Below are 27,688 nucleotides of genomic sequence, written 5' to 3'. Positions count from 1 at the left end.
GCTGTTATACTTAGTTCTGCCGAAGTCTCTGCTTGCACTCTACACTAAATATACATTTGGGCATTTGACAGACACTTTTATCCAGAGCAACTTACTTTTTAAATTTTTTTTTTATTACACATCAGAGTAGTTGAGGGTTAAGGGGGCTTGCTCAAGAGCCCAACAGCGGCAACTTGGTGGTTGTAGGTTTTGAACCTGAGATCTTCCGAACTGTAGTCCAATGCCTTAACCACTGAGCTACCCTTGATCGTTCGATAGTGTTCGATAGTTCAGGACTGAACCTTCATACAAGTCTACCTGAGTTTTCGATAACTACCTGGACTCCATATTAACATCAATTAACATCAGCTATTATAGCTGAACTGCCTCCCACCTAACACATTGTATAAATGCAGATCAATTCCTGCTTTCCGTTTCACCCAGATGAGGATGGGTTTCCTGTTGAGTCTGGTTCCTCTCAAGGTTTCTTCCTATTACCATCTCAGGGAGTTTTTCCTTGCCACTGTCGCCCTCGGCTTGCTCACCAGGGACAATCTGCTCATTTTGATTCATACACACTCACATTCCATACAGACTTAAATAATTCTTTAATTGTGTAAAACTGCTTTTTGACCATGACAATTGTTAAAAACGCTATACAAATTGAAAATTGAAAAACAAAAAATTGAATAAAAAAAAAAGAAAGAAAACGAATTTCGAAGTTTGTGTTGCTTAGATAGAAGAAATTCTTGTATTTGTCCTGTTGTAATTTTTCACTATTTTATTTTTTGGTGAACTGTTGAAACATCCACAACAATTACATTAAAACTTAATTAAAATAAAATAATAAAAACAATTACTTTGCATTTTTATATTTAAAGTATCTACTATTGTTATATAAGGTGCTGGAGAGAGCCTTGGTTTAGAAATAATGACTTATTACTGAAAATATATGGTAAATATTATATATTTACATATTTTTAAAAATATCCCAACACTGCTATTTTTATTTATTTAGACAGCACAAAATTAATTAAATGAATAAATAAAACAAAAACAGTCATAATTGAAAAAATCTTAACATGGAGGTAAGTCAGTCAATTGTGCTTTTTTCAACAACAAAAATACTAAAATAGTAAATTAAATTGATAAAACAGACACAAAGCTTCATCTCACCATGAGCCCCTTCATGATTTTTTTTATTAATACAGCAAATACTGAATCAACCTGAATCAAATTTCAAGTACTATACACAATTTTTTTACACACACACAGAAACACAAGATAAGATAAAACAAATAAAATAAAAATAATGAATAAGAGTACTCCTAAAGAAAATTATATGTAAGGGTAAGTTACATTTTGGAAATCATTTTTAAATCAGCACGTAAACCCAAGAGACATGAAGAAAAAAACAAAAAGGCGGGAAAAACAAGGAGGGAATGTCGTGCGGTGTGCAGTCGGTGGGGAAAAGAATCACAACGCAATCGGAATAAATAGACCCTGGTGTGTGAGAGCCACGCCCACTGATCCTCATTAGAACCTGACGGAAAAAACTTTATCGAGACCAGAGGGGAACAAAAACAGGAAGGGGAACGAGACCACAGCAGGAGAGTCGACTGAGTACAGCTCAAGTCTGAAATGTTAGGATAAACACACACACACACTTACTGTACACACAAAAACAGTGTACACAACACACACCCGCTCACACAACAGATTACACACTAACAGGTTTATATGGAGCTGATCAGATCAACCTGCTGAGAAGGACGTTCAGTAGCAGCAAATTATCAGATCACACACACACGGGCAGACACAGTCACACACACAGACATTACATTTAGACAGACACACCCAAACATACACACACCCAGACACAGAGAAGTTGGAAGATGTTTTTGATCACGTCAAAACTGTAAAGCTCTGCTGCTCCTCAGAGCTCTATTCAGTATATACCAGAACAAACCAGCATTAAAGAGACGCCGCCCCGCCCCTCTCTCTCTTACACTCACACACACACACACACACACACACACACTCTGCCTGAAGTAACTCCATCATCTCACTCAGCCATAAAGTTCTGTTCCTCTGTAACGTAACGTTGACATGCAGCGCGTGCCCCTGGTTCAAATGGCAGCTTAGCATTTACACTGTTCCAGCCCGATAAAGTACACACACACACACACACACACACACACACTACCTGCTCTACAACAATACCACAGTATTATTATAAATAAAGCTCCATAATCTTTCTGTAGTCCTATTTAAATAGAAGAATAAGAAAACACAAACTCGAGGCGGCGGGGTGACGTAGTGATTAGCATTTGTACCTCGGGTCTGTGTGCGTGCGTGTGTCTGTGCGTTTGGTCCCCGTACTTGGTGTGTTTCCTCGTTTGCTAGAGTTAAGTGTTTAGTCCAACGTTCGGACTGATCTTGGTATTGAACATAAACGAGTAAGCAGGTTCGAGTTTCATAACGAAGCAAACAAATGATTCACCGTTTCTTCGTCAAATACACACAGACACACATACTTGATGTTTTTATATAGTGTATACATATAAAGAAAAAAAATGAAACTAGGAAGGCAGGTCAAAAGATGGCCACGCCCACAACGAACACAGCAGAAGTGGTCAGTACACGCCCACAAGAGTAGAGTCTATCTGCGTATTTTCCATCACACACAGCGTTTAAGAACCGATTAGCGAGAAGAAGAACATGCTCTCCGTAGAACAACCAGCACCAGCTCTAAGAAACCCAAACCCTGAAGCACAAAGTTCACGGGGCAGCTTCGTACTCGGTTCTGCTCCTCGCGCATGTAAAAAAATATCCTCTCTATTGCACACAAAATAAAAACCTGTAGTGTAGGGACAATATATTAAAGGCACTCACGAGACATTCTGAAATGTAGTGCAGTTTATTAAAACGAGGGTGAGTGAAAAATGATCCGCACTCGGGGTATATTACAGCTTCTCTCGCCTGCACGTCTCATCAGCGCTGTCCTTTCGAGGCTCCTGTCACCCCCGGTCATGGCTGTCGACATTCTGAGGAGTTAAAGCGTCCTCACTTTAGTCCTGATCTCACTCCATCAGACTTTCACCTGTTCGGTCCCCTGAAAGCAGAACTACGAGGACGAAGAGTCACTTCTGATGAGGAAGTAAAGACGGAGGCGCATTCGTGACTCGCAGCTCAGCCGTAAATATTTTTTTAATGAAAATTGAAATCTTGTCAAAAGACGGACAAAATGTATCAAAAATGCAAAGAGATCATGTTGAAAATGAAAATGATGTATTGGTCTTTTCTAAAAGTTATGTACAGCCAGATTGCGGATCATTTTTGACTCACCCTCGTGTCGGACCACAAACATACACGCAGGTCCAAACTAAAAACCTCTAGATCACAGATTTTCATCATGTTACAATCTTTCGTATACCTAAAAAAAATGTAAAGGAGCAGTTTGTAATACAATAGGAATTTCTTATTTAAGAACAGACTCCGCCCCCTCGTATGAAACAGCAATATGCCTCACGGGTAAGTCTTAAACACTTATAAAAATCACAAACTGCTCCTTTCATTATAATCTTGAAATGATTAAGACTAAAACCCCAGGGTGCTGATGAAACACAGACGGTCCTCAGTTTTCAAGATCAGACAACCAGACCCGGTCCTGTTCCGCCGGAGTCAGAAGGCGTCCTGGATGTTTTTGAGTTGTCGCACTGCCAGATCAACGGGCAGGTCGAATTTCAGGTGGCTGAGACGTCCCAGAATCCTTAGCGCCCCCTCAAAGCCTGTCTGCGCCATGTAGCTCCAGGGCTGGTAGTGAGTGTGTATCAGAGTCCCCGCTTTGCACAGCAGGTTGACCCACGACACTAGCCTCTGCTCGTTCAGTGCCATACATACCAGCGCCTTGAACTCGGAGTCCGCGCTGCGCTTGTATCGCCCGTGCTCCTTCAGGACGCTATGCACGGCCCACAGGAGCGAGTTTTTCGGCGTCACGACCGCCGAGGTGCCTCCTACAGGCAGGCTGAAGGACTGCGAGAGCTGCCGAGCTGGCGATTCCGCGAAAGCGGGGCCGTTTTTAGCGTGATAATATTTAACGAATAGATCCCAGGGGTGCAGCGAGTCCTGCTGCGAGGATCCGGAGAACGGCAGGAGGCAGGAAATGGGTGCCAGGACCAGGCTCATGCCTTCGGAGGGGGCGTAGAGGCCGTGAGCGAAGAGGTCTCGCAACGCCAGGGAGAGGTCTTTCCTGACGACGACGATGAGCTCGTGTCGAGGTCCTGAAGGGGCGGCTGGGGGCGTTGCCGAGGATGCGTAGCTCACTACGGGCTCGTCCTGACCTGCGGGTTGGAGGCGGGAGGCGAGCAGGCGTACACGCTCAACGGCGCCCTCGAGGTTGTTCAGCAGGGGGCCGTAGTCGGGAGCTCCGTCGGCAGGGGGCCATGCCTTCGAGGCCATGGTGCTTGCAGAACAGCCTAGCTGGCTCAGAGCGAAAATCTGCAGCACGGCTAAAGCGCGCTGGACTAGACGCAGCCCGTTGGCTCTCAGCTGCTCCGCCCGCTCCGAGTCCACTGCGAGGAAAACACGTCACATCAACACGTCACATTCTGGATGCTTAAAACACAACCTTAAACAAAAAAATGAATCTGAATCTGACACGCACCTTGCTTCACGCCGCCATGTCCTCGAGGTTTAGGTCCGGCGGATCGACTCTCCTGACCACTTCCTTTGTCGGACAGCAGCGGGTTCCCCACCTCATCTGTGAGGAGAACCACCAGGATGAAAAAACCAACTTAACAACTAAAGAACCATGCGGGGTTTAACCTTAATGTCCTACTAAGCTGTGACCTTTCTTCACCTCCTCACCTTGTATGAAGTTAATAAACATCTCCAAATCTCTGATCTGGGTTTTGAGCTGCTCCACCAGCTGCTCCTTGACACGCACGGGGTTGACAATCTGCGCGATGGCGGTGTCTACGCGCTGTCTCAGCTCCTCCGGCGTCAGGTTCCCGATGTCCTCGTTCAGGTTCACGTCCAGCTTCTTGATCAGCTCGTCGATGATCACCTGCATGGGGAGAAGCCTCGGGTCAAAACCGTGCCTGGATTCATGGATCTCATGGCAAGTAAAAAAAAAACCAGATTTCTACAGATGCTAACGGAACTCAGCTTGACGAACAAACAAGACGTATATTATGGGATGGTGAGTACCCTCTGCCTCTCCATGACAACAGACTGGGGAAGCGAGTCGTAGCTGCCCTCCTGGTAGGCGAAACGCTCCAAATCGTCCAGCTGCGTCTTCAGCTGGATAATCAGCTCCTTCTGCTTCTCTCGCTGAGCCTCCAGACGCTCCATCTTTTCCCTCTCGCTCTACACACACACACACACACACACACACACACACACACACACACACAAATATATATGACTCCCACTGCGATCTTAGACTTTAATAGCCGGACGCTATTCATGTTTTTGAATACTCACCATCTCTTCCTGTCGAGAAAGCATGCAAGAAAGGAATAAGGAAGAAGAAAAAAAATCTTAGGATTAAACTTTAAGCAAAGGATCAGGTTCATATGTAAAACAAAACGAGATGCGTTAGTGCCATAAAAAAAAATAATTCTCCCCACAGGCAAAAACAAGGTGGCAAAACTTTTTGCACTAAGAACTGGCTACAGGACAAGACGTGCGCAATGTAAAGAGGCTTCCATTCAGCAGGTTAAAACTGGAAACACTCTCTGGAAACCCTTTAAGGGTTGAGTTAAAATGTTAACCCCTGAAAAAAGTTGAAAGGCGACTACAGCTCAGGAAGAGGGAACACGCTGGTCGATAAAATATAATAAAGAAGCTTTAATAGGATATTACAAGTGGTTTCTGACTAAACTAAGCCTAAAAGTACAATCTGCAAATGATGATGATTAGAACTAAAAGAAAAAAAATATATTTTAAACATAGAGCAAAAGTGAATCCCAGCTGACACGGGTTCTCTACAAATAACGCAAAGAACGAGTTATAACACGCGTAGAAGCCTTTTGAATTAAAATTAGGACGTCATTTCTTCATTTATTTCTTCTTCCTTTCGCCATCCAATCGACCGATAACCATCTGATTGATCCGTCTGATAATCAGTTCATTTTTACAGAACGGTTGTCTCTTAACTGGTTGACCACATAAACTTAGACTATCGTGATGATGTAAAACACTCGTCACGCTACGCCATGCCATCACCAGTCTGGGAATATTACCAAGTCTCTTTAAAAGACGTTACATATATTTTTTTTTAGAATACCACACAGGGTAACACCTCAACCACACAGACGTTATTTGCTAAAATAATGCCTGGCGTCACATGGCTCGGAGGAAACGCATTGGACCTGACTAAATAGGGGAGAAAATCAGGAAAAATTAAAAATAAAGAAAAAAAATTTAAATAATAATAATAAATGAAAAAAATAAACAAAAAACAAGCGGTTCCCAGCTCTGGCACCTCACCGCTCCATGCATGTGGTCTGACAATGAGAGAAATTCAGATATTTATAAAGAAACTCCTGCACTCGCTGCTTACTGATGAGTCGCCATAATCAGCTCGACAGATACTGACTCGACTGATGTGTGAGTTTATTTAAAATTGTTCAATGCAGATGTTCCATTTGTTTATCATTGACGTAGCCTTGTTCGATGTGCTGCATGTGATAACGAGTGACTATAGCAGGACAGTCGTGCTTTAGATAAGCATTTCGGCGTGTGAGACAAAGACGTTTGGCTCAAGTTAAGGAAAGGAAAATGTTTGCTCTTTAGTTGAGCGAAGACTTTTCTACTGGTTTCAGTTTCTTTATAATCTGCATGAAATAATAAGAGAACAGAATATGTTGCCCTAAAATAAATAATGTATGATACTTTCTCAGGTCTTAATTATATTTGTGTTTACAGGTTAATTATATTAATTAATTAATACAAATATTAATAGTAATTATTAATTGGAGGATCCCAATAAGATCCCCCTAAGCCCCTGCAGGAGACATCCTTGGTGTGGGGACGGACCAAATAACCATAAAAGGTTTTGTTTAGAACCCAACAACCTGTTCCATGAGGAACCCTTGGTGCAGGCTGATCCAATGTGGAACCCAACACCAGAGATTTTCACTATTGCATGAGGAACACTTGTGGAACCTGGCTGTATATACTCAACCCTTTGGTAACCTTTGAAGGGCTTGTTTCTCTAGACCCTGGGTGTAGGTGGACCCAATAATCTGGTTCTGTGTAGAACCTAACCACAATGTGTTCCCCTGGCTGATCCTAACAACCTGTCCATATATCTAGAACCGTTAAAGTGTCCAGATGTTTGAAGGTCCTCTGAAGACCCCCACAGTAAGGTCTTGATCAGGTGGAGACCCTCCTGTGTAAACCCTACACAGATCCTCAGGTGGATCTCAGGCTGTGTGTGGATCCTCACCGAGTTGTGGAGCGCGTGCTGCGCTCGGCAGCCCAGGACGTGAGGACACCCTCTGAAGGCGAACTCCTCGAGCTCGCGCAGCATGCTGTCCCTGTCCTGCTCCTCGCCCTGCCCGTGGACGATCTGCTTCAGGCGGAACTGCACCTGCGCGAAGTGCGACGTGAGCGCGAGCAGGGACGAGTGCAGCTGCCCGTGCTCTTCCTCGAGCCGCCGCAGTCGCGTGGCCATCTGCGCTTCCTCCGCGGCCGGGCTCTGACCTCCGCGCTCGTCCTCGGGGTTAGCGACAGCACCGACCGGAGCCCAGCGCTCCCCGGCACCGGCCACCGCAGCCTCGCTGTCCGAGGCCGCCGCCGCCTCCTCCGTCAACATTCCGGCGCTGGCTTATTAATAGTATTATTATTATTATTTTTTTTTTTTAATTAATAATCTCAGTCACGTATTAAGCGCGTTTCTCGGTACCCCTTATATCCTGTAATGTTTTCGTTCTATCCGAGATCACGCAGGTGCAGTCGCCATGTTGTGAGATCAGCTGTTGACGCGACGCGCGCTCAGCGTCCCCGACGTCGTGACTAAGGAAACGACGGACCCTCAAATCATGCGCGTCCACAAGGAGGTAACACACATGCTTTGCAAATCAGAGGAAAATGGCTGCCAAAGCGCTCCTGCCTAGGATTGGGCCAGAGCGTGATGACGTAAATAAAAATGGCGGCCTAGGATTGGACGTCAGCTCGTCGACGTCAGGTGCGCAGAAACCTAATGTGGTCGCAACGTTCATTGTGGTAAAAATAAATAAATAAATAAATAACAATAATTACACAGCAGACCATCTGTCTCCATCTAGCTCTGTCTGCCACGTCTTCCCTTGTCACTTCAGCCTCCTGCATGTCCTCCGTCACTACATCCATAACCCTGCTCTTGGGCCCTTCCTCATCTCTTCCTGTCTGGCATCACCATCTCTAAAGTTGTTAGGCTCTAAACCCTCCTCATCTCCTCCTGATACACACCTCATCCCCTCATCCGCACATGTCCAAACCATCTTACTCTCTGACCCCCAGTCTCTATCCCCAACCCGGCCTCCCTGCACTGTTCCTCTAATATGCTTCTTTCTGATCGTGTTCATTTTTGTCACTCTAATAATAATAATAATAATAATAATAACAACAATAATAATAATTCTTAACTTTCAGTGTATATATGAAGTACATTATATGAAGTGTGTTTATGTTCTATCTTCACTCGTGGAATTTATTTATTTATTTAGTTAGTCAGTTTTGTGCCCAAACTGCATAATGTTCTCACGCTGTGACGTCACTTCACCCACGATTAAAAGTGTTGGCACCCAGGTTTGTTAACTAATAGAAAAGAAAGCTAGAAATAACTTGATAAAGCAACAGAAAGAGAAGGAATAAAAAGGAAAAAGAAATTAAAGTAAAAAAAACTTAAAACATTATAAAGAAAAAATAGAAAGCTACAGTCAAAAGGAAGGGGGAAAGAAAGAAAGAACATAAGAAGGAAAAAGCAAAGAAAATGAGCAGAAAGTTGGAAAAAAGAAAGGAATAGAATAAAAAGGCAGAATGTAAGAAAAACGGAAAAAGAAAGAAGAGAGAGAAGAAAGAAAAAAGTCATTATAATTGAGGGAATAGATACAAATGGGCCTTTATTTGTCAGTTTGACTAAATTTATAAACTATTGGCACCCAATTGTGTTTAGTGGGGAGGCAGTGGGAGTCACACAGCACTGTTCTGCCTATGTTTACATTTCCATCAGTAGGTGTGTGTGCGAATGCCGCGGCCTGGGCGGAGCCGCTCTGTACACGAGCCAGAAACGCTTTCAGCTTTTATCAGATCTTTTTACAAAGAAGCCGTGGCGACGCTTTACAGAAAGACAAACACAATCTGTATGTTAAACATAAACTAGTTAGAAATGAAGACGTATTAGATGAGAGGACTCTGTGTATTTCAGTGACATTTTACATTTAAGAGGAAAGAGCCTGACCAGAACAAGTGTGGAAGTTTATATCAGATGACATGATAGGATTTTACATGATGCTGCATTATAGCAGAGATTTGGTATTGACCTGTTGCTATGGTGATACGGGAAACACCTAAAGACTCTAATTATATGCTTTCTTAAGTAAGAATTATTAGAATTTTAATTTAAATAGCACAGAGGGTATGGGACGTTTCCGTGACTGCCAACAGATTTTAATTTTAAATTAAGACAATCACAATCAGGAAACAAGTCTCTTTCGAGACGTTATCGTTTTTAATATAAAATAAAAAGACAAGAAAAACATGCTTATTTTACTGGTAATTTAGAAAGAAAGGAAAAATAAAAAGCAAACTTAAATACAGGTTTTTTTCAAATGAGAAAAAACAAAAATCAGAAAATCTCCTGTTTTATGATAAGGAAACAATTTTTCGTTACCCCTTGAAAATATACAACAGAAACCAGATTACTGCAGCTTTTTGGTTTTCTTATTCCCAACTTCTAACTTTCTTGTTTCCTACTTTCTTGATCTAGTTTCAAAGCAAAAATCTGTTTGCAGTCACATCCACCGACCAGATACGCTAGTTACAGACACTTTATTTATTTATTTTTATTTAATAAGTAAATTAAAAAAAAGTGACTGGTGACTCCACATCTTTTAGGAACATCACTTTTATTCACTTTATAAAGCAAGTTTTTTTTTTTCACACAACCGTTGAAGTTTACATGACAATTCACACAACATAAAAAAGTGCTAAATTACCAGACTTACTCCTGATGTTTAAACACAGTCACGTAATATCTCAAAATGTAAAAAAAAAGCAAAAAACAATACAGATGTTGGATTGTTGGACTAAAGAAAGTGCAGTTAAAAATCAAGGAATACAATTAGAAGTGTTTATTTAATATTAAGTTTAAATATCAGTGTTCAGAAAATCTCCTCATAACACAGACAGTACGTTTAATGTTGAAACTGATTTAAACAACAGCACTGATTTCCACTGTACTTCCTGGCTAACGTCATCCTCTAAATGGATCCCTGGCGCATTCTTATGGTCACATTATCATATTTCATCAGCTTGAATACATTTTCTTAGATAGCAGACTGCATAACTATCTCCAGGAGGCATGCTAAATCACCGCGCTGACGTCTTCCATTTAAAAATGTTTCAGAACAAATATGTCAGTATTTATGTTAGTTAGACTAGCGTGCTTTTTTGAAACTAGAGTGTGTGAGACTGCAGACGTTAGCCTGATGTTAGCAAAGCATGATGTTAATCCTGTATTTTAAAAAATGGTCATAAATATAAGATTATTTCATGTCTACAACAGTAAAAGTGGAAGAATGAAACGTTTAATGTCCATCCTGCTGATCATTGCTGTAAATAAGGATGCCAATTTTTCCTTCTTTCCTTTCTTTCTTTCTCTCTTTTTTATTGCTAGTTATTTGCTAGCTGGTTGTAGTAGACTGGCTGGATAGTAAAAAGCAGATAAACTACACAGATTTTCAAGGGCATCACTAAAGCTGGTCAGCTTCTGGAAATAAAAAGTCCTTTCTAGTCGTGCTGCACGTGGCTGATAGACACTCAGGATTGGAGTTTGAGGAATTAGTGTAAACAGGATGAGATTCCGCCCTACTGATTTTCTTCCCCTTCATTTCCCATTCAACATATAATCAATATTCATCACCAACATATAACCTGATTAGTGAAAGGTGTGTGTGTGACTGTTATTCTGGATTGGAGTGTGATTTTTCTCAGTAGGATGAGTTTGGTTTGTGTGTGTGTGTGTGTGTGTGCACATGCGAGCATGTGTGTGTTTATACAGCAGGAGCTCGTTTCTTCCTGGAGAACAACACATCCCAGTTAAAGCCCATCTCTGCAGTGCAGGAGCCAGACTGGTCACAGGTGTACCCGCTAGGACAGCAATGCTGCATATCACTGCAACATACAGCCTACACACACACACACACACACACACACACACACACACACACACACAGAAATACAGACATGTGTTTATTTACTTCACAATAAATTCATAAGAAAGAATATAAATAAAAACAGAATGAGGGGAAAAGGAAACTGTGCAAATAAAATATAAAGTTGATTTTCTTTTTGTCAGTTCCACTAAAATAAGAAACGGAAAAAATATATATATAGAAATAAGAAAGACTTATTATATATTACAATAAGACATATTTTGCCAAAGAGAAAGGAAAAAAAAGTGATAAAAAGAAATAAATTAGCATAAAACAGAGACTGAAAAAACAGGAAATGATGATGAAGTTTAGAGTGAAGAAAGAAAGAAAGTCCCACTAAAGGAGGTGTGGTCTGTGTGTGTGAGTCACATTAAGGAGGTGTGGCTTGTGCCATGTCAAGTCAAATGATTATATTTGTATAACACACTTAAAACATTTGCCCCAAAGTGCCTCTCAGTCGACAGCACCACAGCCAGCTAATTTCATGTTTTCTAAACGATACTACAACAGTTAATTATTGTGTAATTATGGACCGTTTTTTATTAGTTTAAAGTTAAAGACAGTAAATCTGATCTCCGTGGCGTTACCTTCTGATACGGGCAGCAGCCCCAGGAGCTCTCAGACGTCCTGCAGCAGGTTTCCGAGTCGTTACAGGTGAACCCGTCTCCGCAGCCGATGTCAGTTTGGGCCTGCGGGATCGCTGTGTCCATGACGGAGACTAAAGCCACAGACTCGAACTTGTTCCAGGAGGTTTTCACACACCACTCTTCACGGCAGTTGTAGCCTCTTGGACAGCAGTTCTCTCCTCCGGGACAGCATGTAGCCTGGGATAAAACCCCCCCCAAAAAACAGACCACTGGCAAGTTTACTACAGAGAACACTGTCCATGTCATTACTCAAGTGATGTGAATCGTGTTATTCTTGAACACAACATAATCACACTCTCTCGAAATGGCTGGCCTGTGACTCCCGTCAGCCACCACCACTTCCTGGTTTTAAACATCTGACTCCTGATTATGCAGACCTGTATTTAGTTATGAGCTACAGAGATATAGTAAGTCTCTGTTGTATGTTGTTACTTCATTGTTTGGTCTCCTTGTTCCTGTTTTGCTACGGATATGGCTAAGACTTTGTTTGCTTTTGCTTGCATCCCCTGCGCCAATTTCCCAGTTGTCAGTTCCCTTTCTAAGCTTCCAGTTTAGTACACCTTATACACACTTATAATTATTAATAATAGTTATTATTTTTTGAAGAAGTTACTAAGCTCGCATTAGGATCATTTATATAAGTGTCTCAGGAAGGACTCTCCAGTGTTAGTGCTTTTGTAAGAGTCACAGGAAAGACTTTAGAACAGGGAAATTTATGCCCATAGAATGATTTGTGGGCATTTGTGAGAGAGACAAACAGAGAAAATACTTTATTTCACTCACATGATCCAGAGGACAGCAGCCATATTTCTTGCTCTTGTCCATTAAGCAGCAGGTGGTGTGGTCAGGACAGGACGTCTTAGTGTCACACTGAACTACAACCTTAAATAAATCAGATTGAAATCTCTTAAAATTATTTTTTGGGGAAAAAAAAATAAATATTAGTAATAGTAAATACTATATAATTTATATTATATTTAAGTGTATAATACATATATACTTAAGTAATATATTATAAATACTCTCTACGTGATTATTATTTTACAGAGCACATTATGTTAAATATTTGGAAAGAAAATAAGATTTTAATTTTGAGAGATTATAACCACGCAAGTACTCAGGTATTTAATGATTAAATCTTTTTTTTTTTAAACAAGGCAGATGAAGCACAGGTGCATAATGGTTTTATCGATAGCTCACATTTACTGAAGTATTTCGAGCTGTCGATGCAGTCGGTTGGCTCGGCTCCTTCTTCATCCATGGCACCGACCCCGCCAGGTCGTCACATGACTGAGCAGCAAGGTTACACTTTTTCCCATGAGGACAGCAGTGAAGGAAATCCTCGCAGCATACAGCCTGCCAAGTCACAGTGATATATTAAACTTCACATGGACTTTACACAGAGTAATAGTAATGTGTGGATCGAATGTTTTACCTGTGAGTGAAAAAAGTATTTTACCTGAGGCATCGGGCAGCAGGCCCACTCTCCCTGTTCGGTCTTACAGCATGTGTTTCCATCAGGACAGGACATAGTATCATCACAGGGAACATCAGAACCTGAACACACAGCAAGAATATTGGCCTTGTATTGTTTAGAAGAAAAAAAAAGATGAAAATACTTACACATTTAGCTCCACTTCTATATTAGTATAAGAATCTGCTGTATCTTTGTCTCATTAGATTCCATACCTTCCCCAAGGCCTATACAAACTCATTTCATCCATGTCATGTACCAAAGACCAGAAAATACTCATTCTTACACCACAGAAATAAACTACAACTGACCTGTTTTACTTTTCTCTTTCCTTTCTGAATTTCTTCAGAAATCTGATATTAAATGTCACTTTTTCTCACACAGAAAGCCCTCCATAAGTCCAAACAGTCCTTTTTTAAGGCAGCATGCTTCATGGAAACAGCAGACACTGTCACCATTCTCTTCTCTCTGAGTCACTGCTTATCCAGAACAGTGTGACGTAGCTGAACTATCATTGGTCCTGATCCTAGCTGACCTTTACACAGCCTTTCACATGGTCACCCATCACTTTCTTTTGTCCGTCCTTAAGCTTTGAACCTTTACCATTTTTGTCTCATTATACATCTGGGTGGTTGAGAGTTAAGGGCTTTTCTCAAGGGCCCAAAAGTGGCAAATTGGTGATTGGGTTTGAACCTGGGACCTGGGATCAGCAGTCCAACACTTAACGCTGCACTCATATCAAGATACAAAGGTTGTATATAGACCTGCTACATACAGATGATCTGTATGGGGTCCCACAAGGTTCAGTGCTTGGCCCCATCTTTTTTTCCCATCTCTATCATAACAAACACACATGGCTTCTACAATTGTTGACTTCACATATACATTACTGCACAGTCTTCATTTTTCACATATCCAAGCTTTGTTAGGAGGCTGGGGTCAGAGTGAAGCATCAACCATGATACAGCACCCCTTGAGCACAAGGGCCCAACAGCAGCAACTTGGTGGAATTGGTGGGCTTGAACCGCTGACCTTTTGATCAGTAACCCAGAGCTTTAACACACTAGGCTATTACTGCCCATTACTTTTCCTTAGGTACTCATATTTTACGTTGCATCTTAGCTGAGACACTCAACTGCAGAATGAAGGATCAAAGTGATTTTGGTGCTACATGTTGTAAAGTTAACCTATTTTGTGCATATGAATTGCAGACATAACTATAAGAGAGAGAACATTGCTAAGGGTAGTATACTAGAGCTATAGTCAAGACCCCCATAAAAAGTCCAAGAATAGGACTAGCCAACATCAAGTCAAGTCAATAAGCAAACATGTGCGTCCAAAAGAAAACACTTACATTATTATTTTTATATTTAGTGACACAAATACCCAAGTCCAATACACATCTAATCACAAATGAAAGCAATTCCTAGACAAGTCAATAAGGAAGTCTTAAAGCCCTTTCATGATATTTGCATGTATTGTTTGAGATGTGTTTAAATGAGTTAGAGTTTTCGTATTTACTGGTATTACAGAGTACTGTAATTATACTGTATAGATGTTTATTGGTGTCTCTTTACAAACCTTTGGTCTTAGGAACACTCTTATCACTGGTCGGATGGCTCGGTTCCTTCTTCCACCAGGGCACAGATTCTGATGGCTTGTCACATGACCGAGAAGCAAGGTTGCACTGTTTCCCATGAGGACAGCAATGGACAAAGTCTTCACAACACACCGCCTGACAAGACACAACAATGAAATGTAAATTATTGCTAGTACAGGAAAAAAAAGGGGGTACTGCCTAACAAGGTTATACAATAATTTCATTTAATACCAAATGAATTCTAATGCAAGAATCAAGAAGAAATCTAATGCCCTTACTGCACTGTACCTTGCTTTATACTTAAGTTGAACTGGTAGCGGTCACCCTGTTGCTGTGCGGACAAGCCCTCAAACACCTGGGACACTTAAAAACTTAATTGTAAACAATACTTAATAATTTTAGTTGTGGTATGTAATTCTTGTCTAAATTCCCAGGACATGTCTATTCGTCTTCATTGTTGTTTTGTTTCCTTAAATCTGCTACTAAACCTGTCAGATCAAATTGTGTAAACAGGCTGTACTCGTTTGTACTGGTTTGCACTGGGAGAAATTCTGAGAAGGGCGATTTGCATGCTTTGTTGTATAACCCGGAATAAGTCTAATGTCTCATTCAGTGGATAAATGAAACATTTCCAATCTAAGGTGATGTAGTAGATAATCACAATAAACAATGGCATGTAGTTAATGTGCTTTATCTAAAATGTATTCAAACCATTGGTGTATTTTATGGTAATAACTCAGCAGGGATATTACCTGGGGAAGTGGACAGCAACTCCATTCTCCCTGTTGGTTCTTGCAGCACGTTTTCCCATCATCACAGGCCACTGTGTCATTACAGGGAACAGCGAACAGGAAATCTAAACATCACGAAACAAGAAAACAAGAGGATTTGTAACTAGGTTTAAAGGTCATACTTTTATTCAAACACTGGAAAAACAAGTTATAAATTTTGTCTTTTAATTATTTACAACTTTTGCAAAAAACACCAACAAAAAAACATGACAATGTACTTTATGACATACCTTTTGGAACCTTCCATCCTCTGATCGGTCGGCTCGGCTCCTTCTTCAGCCAGGGCACTGAACCTAACGAGTCTTCACATGTTTGAGCAGCGAGGTTACACTTTTTACCATTAGGACAGCAGTGGACATGGTCCTCACAACACACCGCCTGTAAGGAGACATTACTAAAAAAAATTACATTTTACCAACCTTCACTTAAGTAAGGTTTAGTCTTGCTAGATTTACAGATCACCTGACACCCTGCCTGTTTATGGCAATTGATTAGTGCCTATTTACACTTACAGTACTTTGACAAGCTTAACACATTATCGTATTTTGTGTTTCCTGTCTTGCCTTGTCATGTTTTATCCTATTTAGCTTATTTTGCATGATGGATGTATTTTCTTTTATGTTCTTTCTTACTGTGTCTTGTGTAAGCTTTTCCTTTCCTTTCTTATAATTTTAGTTTGTATCTTGTCTTGTGTTGCACTGTCTCATATTATGACATCGTGGTATCAAAAGCAAATTCAGACAATTATTATAAACTTGTTATATTCCACAGAAAGGGTTTTTACCTTAGGCATTGGACAGCAGCCCCACCCTCCCTCTTCATTCTTACAGCATGTGGTTTCATCAGGACAAGCCACAGTGTCGTCACAGGGAACGTCAGAACCTGAACATAAGCAGCAAGAGGGTTATATTTTAATTAGTTAAAAATATAGATGGTTATTCTTACAGTTTTACAACAAATTATTAAATATATTTGATGAAGTACCCTTAGTTTCTGGAACCTTCTGTCCTCTGATCGGTCGGCTCGGCTCCTTCTTTAGCCAGGGCACTGAACCTGACGCGTCTTCACATGTTTGAGCGGCGAGGTTACACTTTTTACCATTAGGACAGCAGTGAACATGGTCCTCACAACACACCGCCTGAAAGGAACAACTTTTATATGAACTGCACATGGACTTTACATTCACATTCTCATGTTTTTCCCAGTGTTTTTGGACTTTTGTGTTGTCTCTAACACCTGCACATTGTGATGTCTAATAAGTCAGTCTCTTCATAGTCAGTGTTCAGTCTGTTTAGTTTTCCAGTTTTATTCAGAGTGTCATTACAACCTTGGCTCTTGTGTTTATGCCAATGCTAAGTTTAAGTCCTAAAACTCCTACTTCATTAATATATACACATCTATCCTGCCTCCTATCTATCCCTGACAGAACACAACACCTACACCATTGGGATGTAGCAGACACACAGAGAATATTTGTTTCTTCTCACCATAAAAAAGTAATGCCAGTGCCATATAATGGCATGGAGTTTCTATGCGAGAGTTTTTTACTACAGTTCAGGTTGTATTGGGTGCTCGGCAGATCCAAAGCCAAATGAGCAGGAATGGATTTATGCTTTTCCAGTTCCCTAGGTCAAAAGATCTATGGGCAAAGCTCCTTGTTGCCCAGTGACACCTCACTCTACTATACAGAGCTCCAAGGTCAAAAGGGCAGCTCCCTTCACAGAGCTCCAAGAGGAGGCCAATAGCAAAGAGCTTCAACAAAAGACTGACAGCACAGCTCTGTGTCTAACCATGCTCCCTGCAAGGCACAGTCTGGAGGTCAACATGGGACTTTCCACCACTTCGCTCAAAGTCCTGTTGTCTAAATCTAGCCCTTGTGTTGCACAGGTTGATAAGATTGCCTGCCATGCCAGGTAATAATCAAGCACTGTTCAATCTGAATCATGTTATACTATGCCTGAATCAGGCTGAGCTTTCCCTCAATTATTCTATTCGCTACATGACATATGCCTTGTTCTGGCAGCGTCATGCTCTACAACTTCCCCTAGCTTAAAAAAACATCCTGTTAGGCACCTGCCAACTATGACGAAAACATTCTTCCTTTGTCAGTCAGCTTCAAGGATATTGGGCTGGCAACCCACCTCCATATGACCCAACTAAAATCAGTGTCTTTTACTGAATTATATGCCATTTGTTAATAGCTTTTTATGTTTCACGAAAAGAGGTTTTACCTGAGGCATCGGACAGCAGCCCCACCCTCCCTCTTCATTCTTACAGCATGTGGTTTCATCAGGACAAGCCACAGTGTCGTCACAGGGAACATCAGAACCTGAACACAAACAGCAAGAAGGTTATATTTTAATTAGTTAAAAACATGGATGTTATTTTTTTTTACTTTTACAACAATATAACAACGATATTTGATAAAGTACCCTTAGTTTCTGGAACCATCCGTCCTCTGATCGGTCGGCTCGGCTCCTTCTTCAGCCAGGGAACTGAACCTGACAGGTCTTCACATGTTTGAGCAGCGAGGTTACACTTTTTACCATTAGGACAGCAGTGAACATGGTCCTCACAACACACCGCCTGTAAAGAAACAACTTTTGTATCAACTTCACATTGACTTTAAATTCACACTGTGACAAAGTTTATGGTTAAAAGCACAATATATCACAACACACATCCACAGCCCCGCCATGCTTACCTGTGCACTCCTGTTCTTTGTTTCTAACCATTCCTTGCATCTCACCGACTCACTCTGCGCACACTTGTGCGCTATCACTGATTATCGCTGCTGCCTATTTAAACTACGTTCCGACAACACTCCTTCACCAGATTATTGTGTGCAGTACTAGTCTAATATTTCACATTTTACAGTGCCCATTTTCTTCTCGTCTCTGCCTGCCTGATCTCGACCACGCTTTGCTTTACTGACCACGCCATCTTCTCTCGTGTTGGACTCTCGTATTCAAGGATATCGATCCATGCTACCGACCTCTGATCAGTTATCGACTACAAGCTTGGACCAAGGATCCCCTATTGTCTCTCCGGCTTCGATCCCAGCCTAATCTATGACCACAAGTAACCCTCACTCCTCGCTGAATGCACCGGCATCATTCACTAACTGACTCAAGCTCGGTTTGTCCTCATCGGTTTCCATCACGGAGTTCTCCCTTCCCCCGCCAACTTTGCGTGCTTCTGCATTCCTGCACGGCTCACGCCACACACATCGTCCCTTATCTTTGTTTAGTTTTCTAGTTCTATTCACTGTATCTTTACAACCTTGGGTCATATGATTATACTGAAGGAGTCCTAGTCCAGGAAAGGCTAACCATACAGAGCTCCAGGGTGAAGCCAACAAGGCAGTTCCCTGCACAAAGCTTCAAGAGGAGGCCAATAGCGATGCGATTTAACAAGAAACTGATAGCACAGCTCTGTGTGAAACCATGCTGCCGTCGTCTAAACGGAGCCCTTTTGTTGCACAGGTTGATGAGGTCAACATGGTGATATCAACCACTTCTCTCAAAGCCACGTTAACTAAACCTAGCCCTTTTGTTGCACAGGTTGATGAGACTGCATTCCATGCCAGGTAAGAATCAAGCACTGTTCTGTCTGAATTATGTTAGTTCAAACTATGTGTCATGCACGTTATCCCAGCCTGTATGGATCACATCTGTTGACGGTCGGCCCCCTTTCATTCAGTCCCATCACCACCCAGACCCAACCTGTCACCCTCACCATCGATCAACACCAAGAACAGATTCAATTTCACCTCACCACCATATCGTTTTCACCCATCATCCTCGGGCACTCCTGGCTGCTTCCACATGACCCTCTCATCTCCTGGACCCAAAATCGGATTCTGCAGCGAGGACCGACCTGCACCGAACTTTGCCTGCGGGCACCGGCTGGGACGTGTTCTAGGGAGTCTAAGGCGCCCGACATCAACACCAACACCATCCCCACCGTCTACCTGGACCTGGCTAAAGTGTTTTGCAAAAAACGTACCACCCATCTTCCTCCTCATCGGCCTACGACCTGGCGATAGACCCTAAGCCGGGTTCCATTCCTCCCTGCGGCCATTTCTACTCCCTCTCCACTACCGAGACGCAGGCGAAGAAGGAGTATGTATCTAACCCATCCGGCCCTCCTCCTTACCTGCTGCCGCAGGGTTCTTCTTTGTGAAAAAAAAGGGCGGCAAACTTCACCCGTGTGTCGAGTATCAGGGGGCTCAACAACATCAACATTAAGAACTGACACCCACTGCCTCTTACCAACTCAGCCCTAGACGCCCTCTCTGGTGCAACCATTTTTACAAAGTTGGACCTCTGGAGCGCCTAAAACTTGGTATCAGAGAGGGCGATGAGTGGAAGACAGCCTTCATCACACCCACAGGACAATACTAAAGCCTGATCATCCTGTTCGGACTCAGCAATGCCCCCGCAGCCTTCCAACAGTTCATTGATTACATATCAGGCTGGTGGGCATTTGTATACCTAGATGACATCCTCATATACCCACGTACAGTCGAAGAACACATTCAACATGTCAATTGAATGGCGAACCCTCGTGCCCAGTGTGCACCAGGGCAAAGGATACCAACCAGCCAACACCGGGGAACTCCAGCCGCTTCCTGTTCCCCGCCGGCCCTGGACGCCATTGCCATCAACTTCATCACTGGCCTACCGGCCTCGGAAGGAAAGAACACCATAATGACCATCGTGGATCGTTTCTCCAAAGCCGTGCACCTGGTGGCCCTCACCAGACTCCCGTCAGCTAAGCACAGCCGAGCTAGTACTAGAACGCTTGCATGGGTTCCGAAAAAAGACATCATCTCGGACAGGTGGCCCCAGTTCACCGCCCGGTTCTGGAACGCCTTCTGCCGTCTGATCAATTCCACCTGTATTCTGTCATCCGGATACCACCCCCAGACTAACAGTCAGACGGAGCGGACCAACCAACAACTGGAGCTCTATCTGAGATAATTCATCGTCGAACGCCAGTGCTCCCGGGCCCGCTACCTCATCTGGGCTAAGCTGTCCCACAATCTCCAAATCTCATCCGCCACCAACTTAAGCCCATTTTAGGTATGCCACGGTTTCCAGGCCTTGATATACGACCACCAAGAACCGGAGGTTGATGTACCGTCGGCCCAACAGTTGGTCCGGTTTTCGGCGGATATGGGACCAAGCAAATATAGCCATTCAGCACGCCAACACCGCTATGTCACATCGCGGACGACACCCCCCGGGACGATTGTACAACGTAGGTGACAAAGTGTGGCTGTCAACAAAAAAAATCTGCATTTCCACACAGAATCAAGGAAACCTTTACCCAGGTTCATCGGCCCTTACCGCATCACCCTCCGAATCATCCCTGTGACCTACCGGCTCCAGCTGCTTGCGGCGCTCCGGACCACCCGGTATTCCACACCTCACAACTGAAACCCTTCACCACCTCTCCCATGGTTAAACCCCCTTGCTCCGCGACCGGCACTAGGACCCGGAAGTAGTACGGTCGTAAAACAGGAAGCATAAAAGGAGACAAGATGGCGCTTCACATCGCTCAGTCATTGAGTTGCCCATGCTGATTCCGACGTTTACCTGCCGAACCGTGAGTACTCACTATTTCTGGGTTAATCTTCCTGACCGAGTGTGTGTTGTTAGAACGCAGGTTTATTTGTGTAAACTCATTTGCTCTCGAATAATAATTCGCCTGGTTATCCTGCTTGTTCGCGCTGCTTCCGCGTTTGGGTTTATCATCCACGCTACACGGGCTAACTGCTAAGTCTTCTGTTGTCGTCTCCGGTTATCCCGTGAGACTATGCCTGAATCAAGCTGAGATTTGCCTTAATTATGCTATTCTCTACATGAGATATGCCCTGTTCTGTTCAAGATATGCCATGTTCTTCAAAAACATCCTGTTTGCACCACCTGCCAACTTTGAAGACAACATGCTTCCTTTGCCAGTTAGCTTCAGGTATATCAGACAAATAAAATCAGGGTCTGTCTTTTACTTAATCGTATGGCATTTGTTAATGGGTCAGGCTCCACGGAAAGGGGTTTTACCTGAGGCATCGGGCAGCAGCCCCACCCTCCCTCTTCATTCTTACAGCATGTGGTTTCATCAGGACAAGCCACAGTGTCATCACAGGGAACATCAGAAACTGAACACACACAGCAAGAGGGTTATATTTCAATTAGTTAAAAACATGGATGTTTATTCTCCAAATTTTACAACAAGCTGTTAATGATATTTGATGGAGTACCCTTAGTTTCAGAAATCTTCCGTCCTTTGATTGGTCGGCTCGGCTCCTTCTTCAGCCAGGGCACTGAACCTGACGGGTCTTCACATGTTTGAGCAGCAAGGTTACACTTTTTACCATTAGGACAGCAGTGAATATGGTCCTCACAACACACCGCCTGTAAAGAAACAACTTTTGTATCAACTGCACATGGACTTTACATTCACACTGTGACAATGTCTATGGTTAAAAGCACAATACAAGGGTCGGACGCAAATGCAGGTGCAATCACAAGTGTTCTTTATTAACAAAAACAAAAACAAACGAAACTTAAGAAAAAACCCAATGCAAAGTCTCTTTAGTACTGTTTTCTTGCCGATTAGTCAAACTGGGTTCGAGACCTGCACTTCAGGGTTTATATGATCTGCACATGGATTTTACATTCAGACTGTGACAAAGTCTGTGGTTAAAAGCACAATATGAATAGTGCAGGTTGATCAGGTGCTCCTGTTCATACTGTACACATCATTAAAAAAAAATCAGTTTCATAACCTCATGTTTTTCCCAGGGTTTTTGGACTTTTGTGTTGTGGGACTTATGTTGATTTTTGTTCTGAACTCACATACCTCCTGGCACATATACAGTCTGTAACGTGTCCAACACTTTTTGCACGGGTGGCAGCACAGACACACGGACACGAGGCGAGGTCTTACGGGAAAAATGGTAATTTTATTAAGGAAAACTATGGTAGGAAAGGGTTTAAAGGAGGGAGGATGGAAAGAAAGGGGAGGAAAGAAGTGAAGGTGTGCACGTGCAGATCCAGTGGCAGTGCCCAACTGGCATGTGGGCACACGGCTGTCAAAAGGTGGCGATGGGCAGAGTGGCAAGATGGATGTGGCCATGATGACAACCTTTCCCGCTGACATGAGCCAAAACCGGCCCCTCCCAGCTCTCTTTGGGCACAGCCACAGACGGGAGTACTTTCTTGATGTCTGTCAACTGGGCGGCCAGGATCAGGGGCCCTAAAGCGATCCTCCTAGCGGCCTTTTCCTCTTTGGTGGCGGGGAAACAAAGGCAGGCTTTGCGTGGGAGTAAAGGTGGCGTAGAAGGTCAAGCAGTTTTTCCCCATTGTCCTCATCGCGGAGATCAAAGGGGCAGCATTCCAGTCTCTTTTAAATTCTCTGGGGCATGTAACTGGGGCTTTTAAAACACAGAGAAAGCCCGAGGTCCATTAATGTTAACTATCACCAGCAATCCTGACTTGGTAGCCCTGCCCCTTCATGCACCTGCAGAAGGGTGAGTCGCCTACGTAGGGAGCCGGCGGAGTGAGCGAGGAGCGATAACAAATTGAGGTGGACGCCCATTACAGCCACACTCCCTGACAAGTCACACGATCACGTCTGTAACACCTGCACCCAGTGATGTCGAATTAATCAGTGTGTTAAGTATGTTTTATTTTGTCAGTCTGGAAAAGTTACTAGAGTTTACTGAACTAGTGAAGCATGCGTTTCATGTAAAATATTTGTTTTTATTTGTCAGTTTCAAGTATATCAGACTGGCACCCGATATCCATATGACCCAACTAAATCAGTGTCTGTCTTTTACTGTAACATATGGCATTTGTTAATGGGTCAGGCTCCACGGAAAGGGGTTTTACCTGAGGCATTGGGCAGCAGCCCCACCCTCCCTCTTCATTCTTACAGCATGTGGTTTCGTCAGGACAAGCCACAGTGTCATCACAGGGAACATCAGAACCTGAACACACACAGCAAGAGGGTTATATTTGAATTAGTTAAAAACATGGATGTTCATTCTCCAAATTTTACAACAAGCTGTTGATGATATTTGATGGAGTACCCTCAGTTTCAGGAATCTTTCGTCCTTTGATTGGTCGGCTCGGCTCCTTCATCAGCCAGGGCACTGAACCTGATGGGTCTTCACATGTTTGAGCAGCGAGGTTACACTTTTTACCATCAGGACAGCAGTGAATATGGTCCTCACAACACACCGCCTGTGAAGAAACAACTTTTGTATCAATTTCACATGGACTTAACATTCACACTGTGACAAAGTCTATGGTTAAAAGCACAATATGTCACAAAACACGAAGCCACAGCCCCGCCATGATCACCTACGCACTCCTGTTGTAACACCTGTGCCACCGCGGCCTTAGGGAACAAGATCTGGTTGCCCGGTCTACTGAGCCCGCCACTTTGTCTCCCCCTAGTGTGTCTGCGTGTGTATGTCTCACTAATATCACGAAAGTAGTTTCACTTGTGTTCCCCTTGTGTGCTACCCTACTTAAACCAGCCCACCCCGTAGCTCTCTGTCCGTCCACCATTGTGTTACCATATGTGTTTGTTTCTCCTCAAAATCACAAGTGAGTGTGTTTGCCTGTTTCCCAGGACTGAGAGACCCTAAGTGCAGGTCTTGAACCCAGTTTGACTACTCGGCAAGAGAACAGTACTAAAGAGACTTTGCATTGGGTTCTTCCTTAAGTTTCGTTTGTTTTTGTTTTTATAATAAGAAATAAAGATCACTTGTGATTGCACCTGATTCTGCGTCTGACCCTTGTACAACCACATCATGACACCTGTTTTATGTTCCTAACCATTCCTTACGTCTCACTGACTCACTCTGCGCACACCTTTGCGCTATCACTGATCATCGCTGCTGCCTATTTAAACCAGGTTCCGACAACACTCCTTCGTCAGATTATTGTGTGCAGTACTAGCCCAATATTCCAGCGTTTTCTTCTCGTCTCTGCCTGCCTGATCTCAACCACGTTTTGCTTTACCGACCACGCCTTCTTCTCTCGTCTCGGACTCTCGCATTCAAAGATATCGATCCATGTTACCGACCTCTGATCTGTTATCGACTACAAGCTTGGACCAAGGATCCCCTATTGTCTCTCCGGCTTCAACCCAGCCTAATCTATGACCACGAGTAACCCTCACTCCTCGCTGAATGCACCAGCATTATTCACTAACTGACTTAAACTCCGTTTGTCCATCACAGAGTTTTCTCTTCCTGCGCCAACTCTCCGTGCTTCTGCATTCCCGCAAGGCATTCCCGCATAATGCCATGCGCTAAATAAGATATGCCCTGTTCTGCTTGCGATATCCTCAAACCTAGTTGTTTCTGTAGACAAAGTGTTAATTGCTGGAGATTTTAATATTCATTTTTAAGAATCCAGAAGACCCTGTGCGTAGAGCATTTATGTCCATACTGGACTCAGTAGGAGTAAATCAATGTGTAGTAGGACCCACTTATAAAGCAGGTCACACTTTAGATTTAATAATATCTTTCGGAATAAGCATAAGAAATTTATTCACAACCCCACTGTCTGAAGTTATATCAGATCACTATCTTGTCTCAATTAAAGTGTGTTATAGTGATCATCTAGGGAGCGCTGGTTCGAACCTCGGGTGATGCTGTTTTCCTCCCACAGCTGGAGGCACAGAGAGAGCTGATTGGCCGAGCTCTCTCAGGGGGGAGGGATGAGAGGTACTTGCGCTCCCACATTAATCACGGCTCTACAGCCATTTAGGGGCGTCTGTGAGCTTGCGCACGCGGATGGAGCGGCGAGCGCTTTCCTCCGAGTGTGTTACTCTGCCCCTAATGGTGCATGAGCAAGCAGTTCGAAAAACATGCGGTCGGCTGACGTCACGCGGTTTGGAGAAAACACGGGATAGTCTTCGCCCTCCCGACTGAGTGGTAGTAGTAGCCTTAATGTGGGAGCCCCCTAGTGACGGGAAGGAATTGGCTACCCCCCCCAAAAAAAGTGTGTTATAGTGATAATGTATGCAGAGCACCACGCTACCATACTAAACGTACATTCACATCAAATACCACACGGAGCTTTATCAGTAATCTCCCAGAGTTAACAACTTTAATTGGATTACCGTCTGACCCCACAGAACTTGATTGGGCGACTGAATATTTAGAGTTGACATTCCGTTATACCTTAGATAATGTAGTATTCTTCCTCACGGATTAGAAAATGTAGTAGGAATTAAGCTCTCCTGGCTCAGATCCTATTTGACAGATCGGTATCAGTATGTGGACTTAAATGGTGATTATTCTGCATGTTCTCTAGTGGAGTTTGGTGTTCCACTGGGTTCAGTTTTAGGCCCACTGCTTTTTTCCCTTTACATGCTTCCTCTGGGCAACATAATCCGTAAGCATGGTATTAGTTTTCACTGTTATGCTGACGACACACAGTTATATGTCACAGCAAAACCTGATGAGATAAACCAGCTTACTAAAGTTGAGCAATGTGTGCACGACATAAGAAATTGGATGCTAATTAACTTCCTTCTGCTTAATCCAGATAAGACAGAAGTTCTAGTCATAGGACCGCATACAGCTAGAAGTAAGATTCTAGATCAATCTGTAACTTTAGATGGCCTTTTTGTTCCATCAAGTGCAACAGTAAAACACCTCGGTGTGATTATAGATTCCAGCTTTTCATTTGAAGCTCATGTAGATAATATTACCAGGATAGTATTCTTTCACCTTAGAAATATTGCCAAGATAAGGAATATACTGTCGCTAAATGATGCAGAAAAACTAGTTCATGCTTTTATCACCTCTAGGTTGGACTATTGTAATGCCTTACTGTCTGGTAGATGCATTAACAAGCTTCAGCTAGTCCAGAATGCAGCACTAGAGTTCTCACTAGAACCAGAAGATACGAGCACATCACACCTACCTTATCTTCACTTCATTGGCTCCCTGTGAATTTTCGCATTTATTTAAAAATACTACTTTTGACATATAAAGCATTAAATGGTCTCGCGCCGCAGTATCCGAGCGACCTGCTAGTGTTTTAAGATCCGTCACGCCTACTTCGATCAAAGGATGCAGACTGCATATCAGTACCGCGTATTATGAAAACTACAGCTGGGGGCAGAGCTTTTTCTTACAAAGCCCCAAAATTATGGAATAGTCTTCCAAATAATGTTTCGGGACTCAGACACAGTCTCAGTGTTTAAGTCCTGGCTAAAAACCTATTTATTTAATTGAGCATTTTTATAAATAGATTTGTCTTGGGTAAAGGGGCAGATCTAGGGGACTCATGGTCGTAGAGTATTATAGTGAACTGGTATGTTTGGATGCTGTTCTCCTCACTCTCATTGATCACTCAGGTTTGTTGACGGTGAGGTGATTGTTTGCTTTACATCTCAGTTCCCCTTCATGTCTGTGTTTCCTTCTGGCTCTCCTCTTTTAGTTATGCTGTTATAGTTAGTCCTGCCGGAGTCTCTGCTTGCACTCTACACTAAATATACATTAACATTGTACATTATGTGACTATGACCATACCTAACTGTTATGTCTCCTCTTCTGCTCTCCCCTCTTCTGTTCTCTCTCCCCCTCTTTCTCTTCCCTCTCTCTGTCGAGCTACACATGTTGTTCCTGAGCTGCCAGTGATCCAGACTCCCTCTGCCCTCCGGACCTGTCTGACCCACCCTGCTTCTGGTTGGAGAGCTCGTCGCATGGACCAGGTGTCTCTTTGGAATGCGTC

The 27,688-nt window shown here is 43.0% G+C and overlaps 2 protein-coding genes across 2 annotated transcripts in view; both read right to left on the bottom strand.

Annotated features, from left to right (window-relative positions):
- Nucleotides 1–1,149: 1,149 nt before the first annotated feature.
- rundc1 (RUN domain containing 1) lies at nucleotides 1,150–8,077 on the bottom strand. Its single transcript, XM_053515398.1, has 5 exons — nucleotides 7,436–8,077; nucleotides 5,191–5,349; nucleotides 4,849–5,047; nucleotides 4,646–4,741; nucleotides 1,150–4,553 (listed from the first exon to the last, which is right to left on the bottom strand). The coding sequence occupies exons 1-5, from the start codon at nucleotides 7,802–7,804 to the stop codon at nucleotides 3,664–3,666; spliced, it is 1,713 nt and encodes a 570-aa protein (XP_053371373.1). The 5' UTR covers nucleotides 7,805–8,077; the 3' UTR covers nucleotides 1,150–3,663.
- A 2,001-nt stretch (nucleotides 8,078–10,078) lies between these two features.
- The window catches only part of grna (granulin a), a 67,635-nt gene continuing 50,025 nt past the window's right edge, over nucleotides 10,079–27,688 (bottom strand). Inside the window, exons 32-47 of the mRNA XM_053514058.1 lie at nucleotides 24,019–24,172; nucleotides 23,819–23,916; nucleotides 22,186–22,339; nucleotides 21,986–22,083; nucleotides 18,350–18,503; nucleotides 18,149–18,246; nucleotides 16,902–17,055; nucleotides 16,702–16,799; nucleotides 16,148–16,295; nucleotides 15,879–15,982; nucleotides 15,108–15,261; nucleotides 13,512–13,609; nucleotides 13,253–13,408; nucleotides 12,836–12,934; nucleotides 11,993–12,229; nucleotides 10,079–11,378 (exon numbers count right to left, since the gene is read on the bottom strand). Of these exons, the coding sequence (XP_053370033.1) occupies nucleotides 11,244–11,378; nucleotides 11,993–12,229; nucleotides 12,836–12,934; nucleotides 13,253–13,408; nucleotides 13,512–13,609; nucleotides 15,108–15,261; nucleotides 15,879–15,982; nucleotides 16,148–16,295; nucleotides 16,702–16,799; nucleotides 16,902–17,055; nucleotides 18,149–18,246; nucleotides 18,350–18,503; nucleotides 21,986–22,083; nucleotides 22,186–22,339; nucleotides 23,819–23,916; nucleotides 24,019–24,172 (2,139 nt within the window). The 3' untranslated portion in view covers nucleotides 10,079–11,243. The remainder of the gene's footprint in view (nucleotides 11,379–11,992; nucleotides 12,230–12,835; nucleotides 12,935–13,252; nucleotides 13,409–13,511; nucleotides 13,610–15,107; nucleotides 15,262–15,878; nucleotides 15,983–16,147; nucleotides 16,296–16,701; nucleotides 16,800–16,901; nucleotides 17,056–18,148; nucleotides 18,247–18,349; nucleotides 18,504–21,985; nucleotides 22,084–22,185; nucleotides 22,340–23,818; nucleotides 23,917–24,018; nucleotides 24,173–27,688) is intronic.

Source organism: Clarias gariepinus, chromosome 16 (genome assembly GCF_024256425.1).
Source record: "Clarias gariepinus isolate MV-2021 ecotype Netherlands chromosome 16, CGAR_prim_01v2, whole genome shotgun sequence".
NCBI classification, from domain to species: Eukaryota; Metazoa; Chordata; class Actinopteri; order Siluriformes; family Clariidae; genus Clarias; species Clarias gariepinus.
The sequence above is the reverse complement of the archived record's forward strand: the minus strand, read 5'-3'. Positions and strand labels throughout refer to the sequence as shown.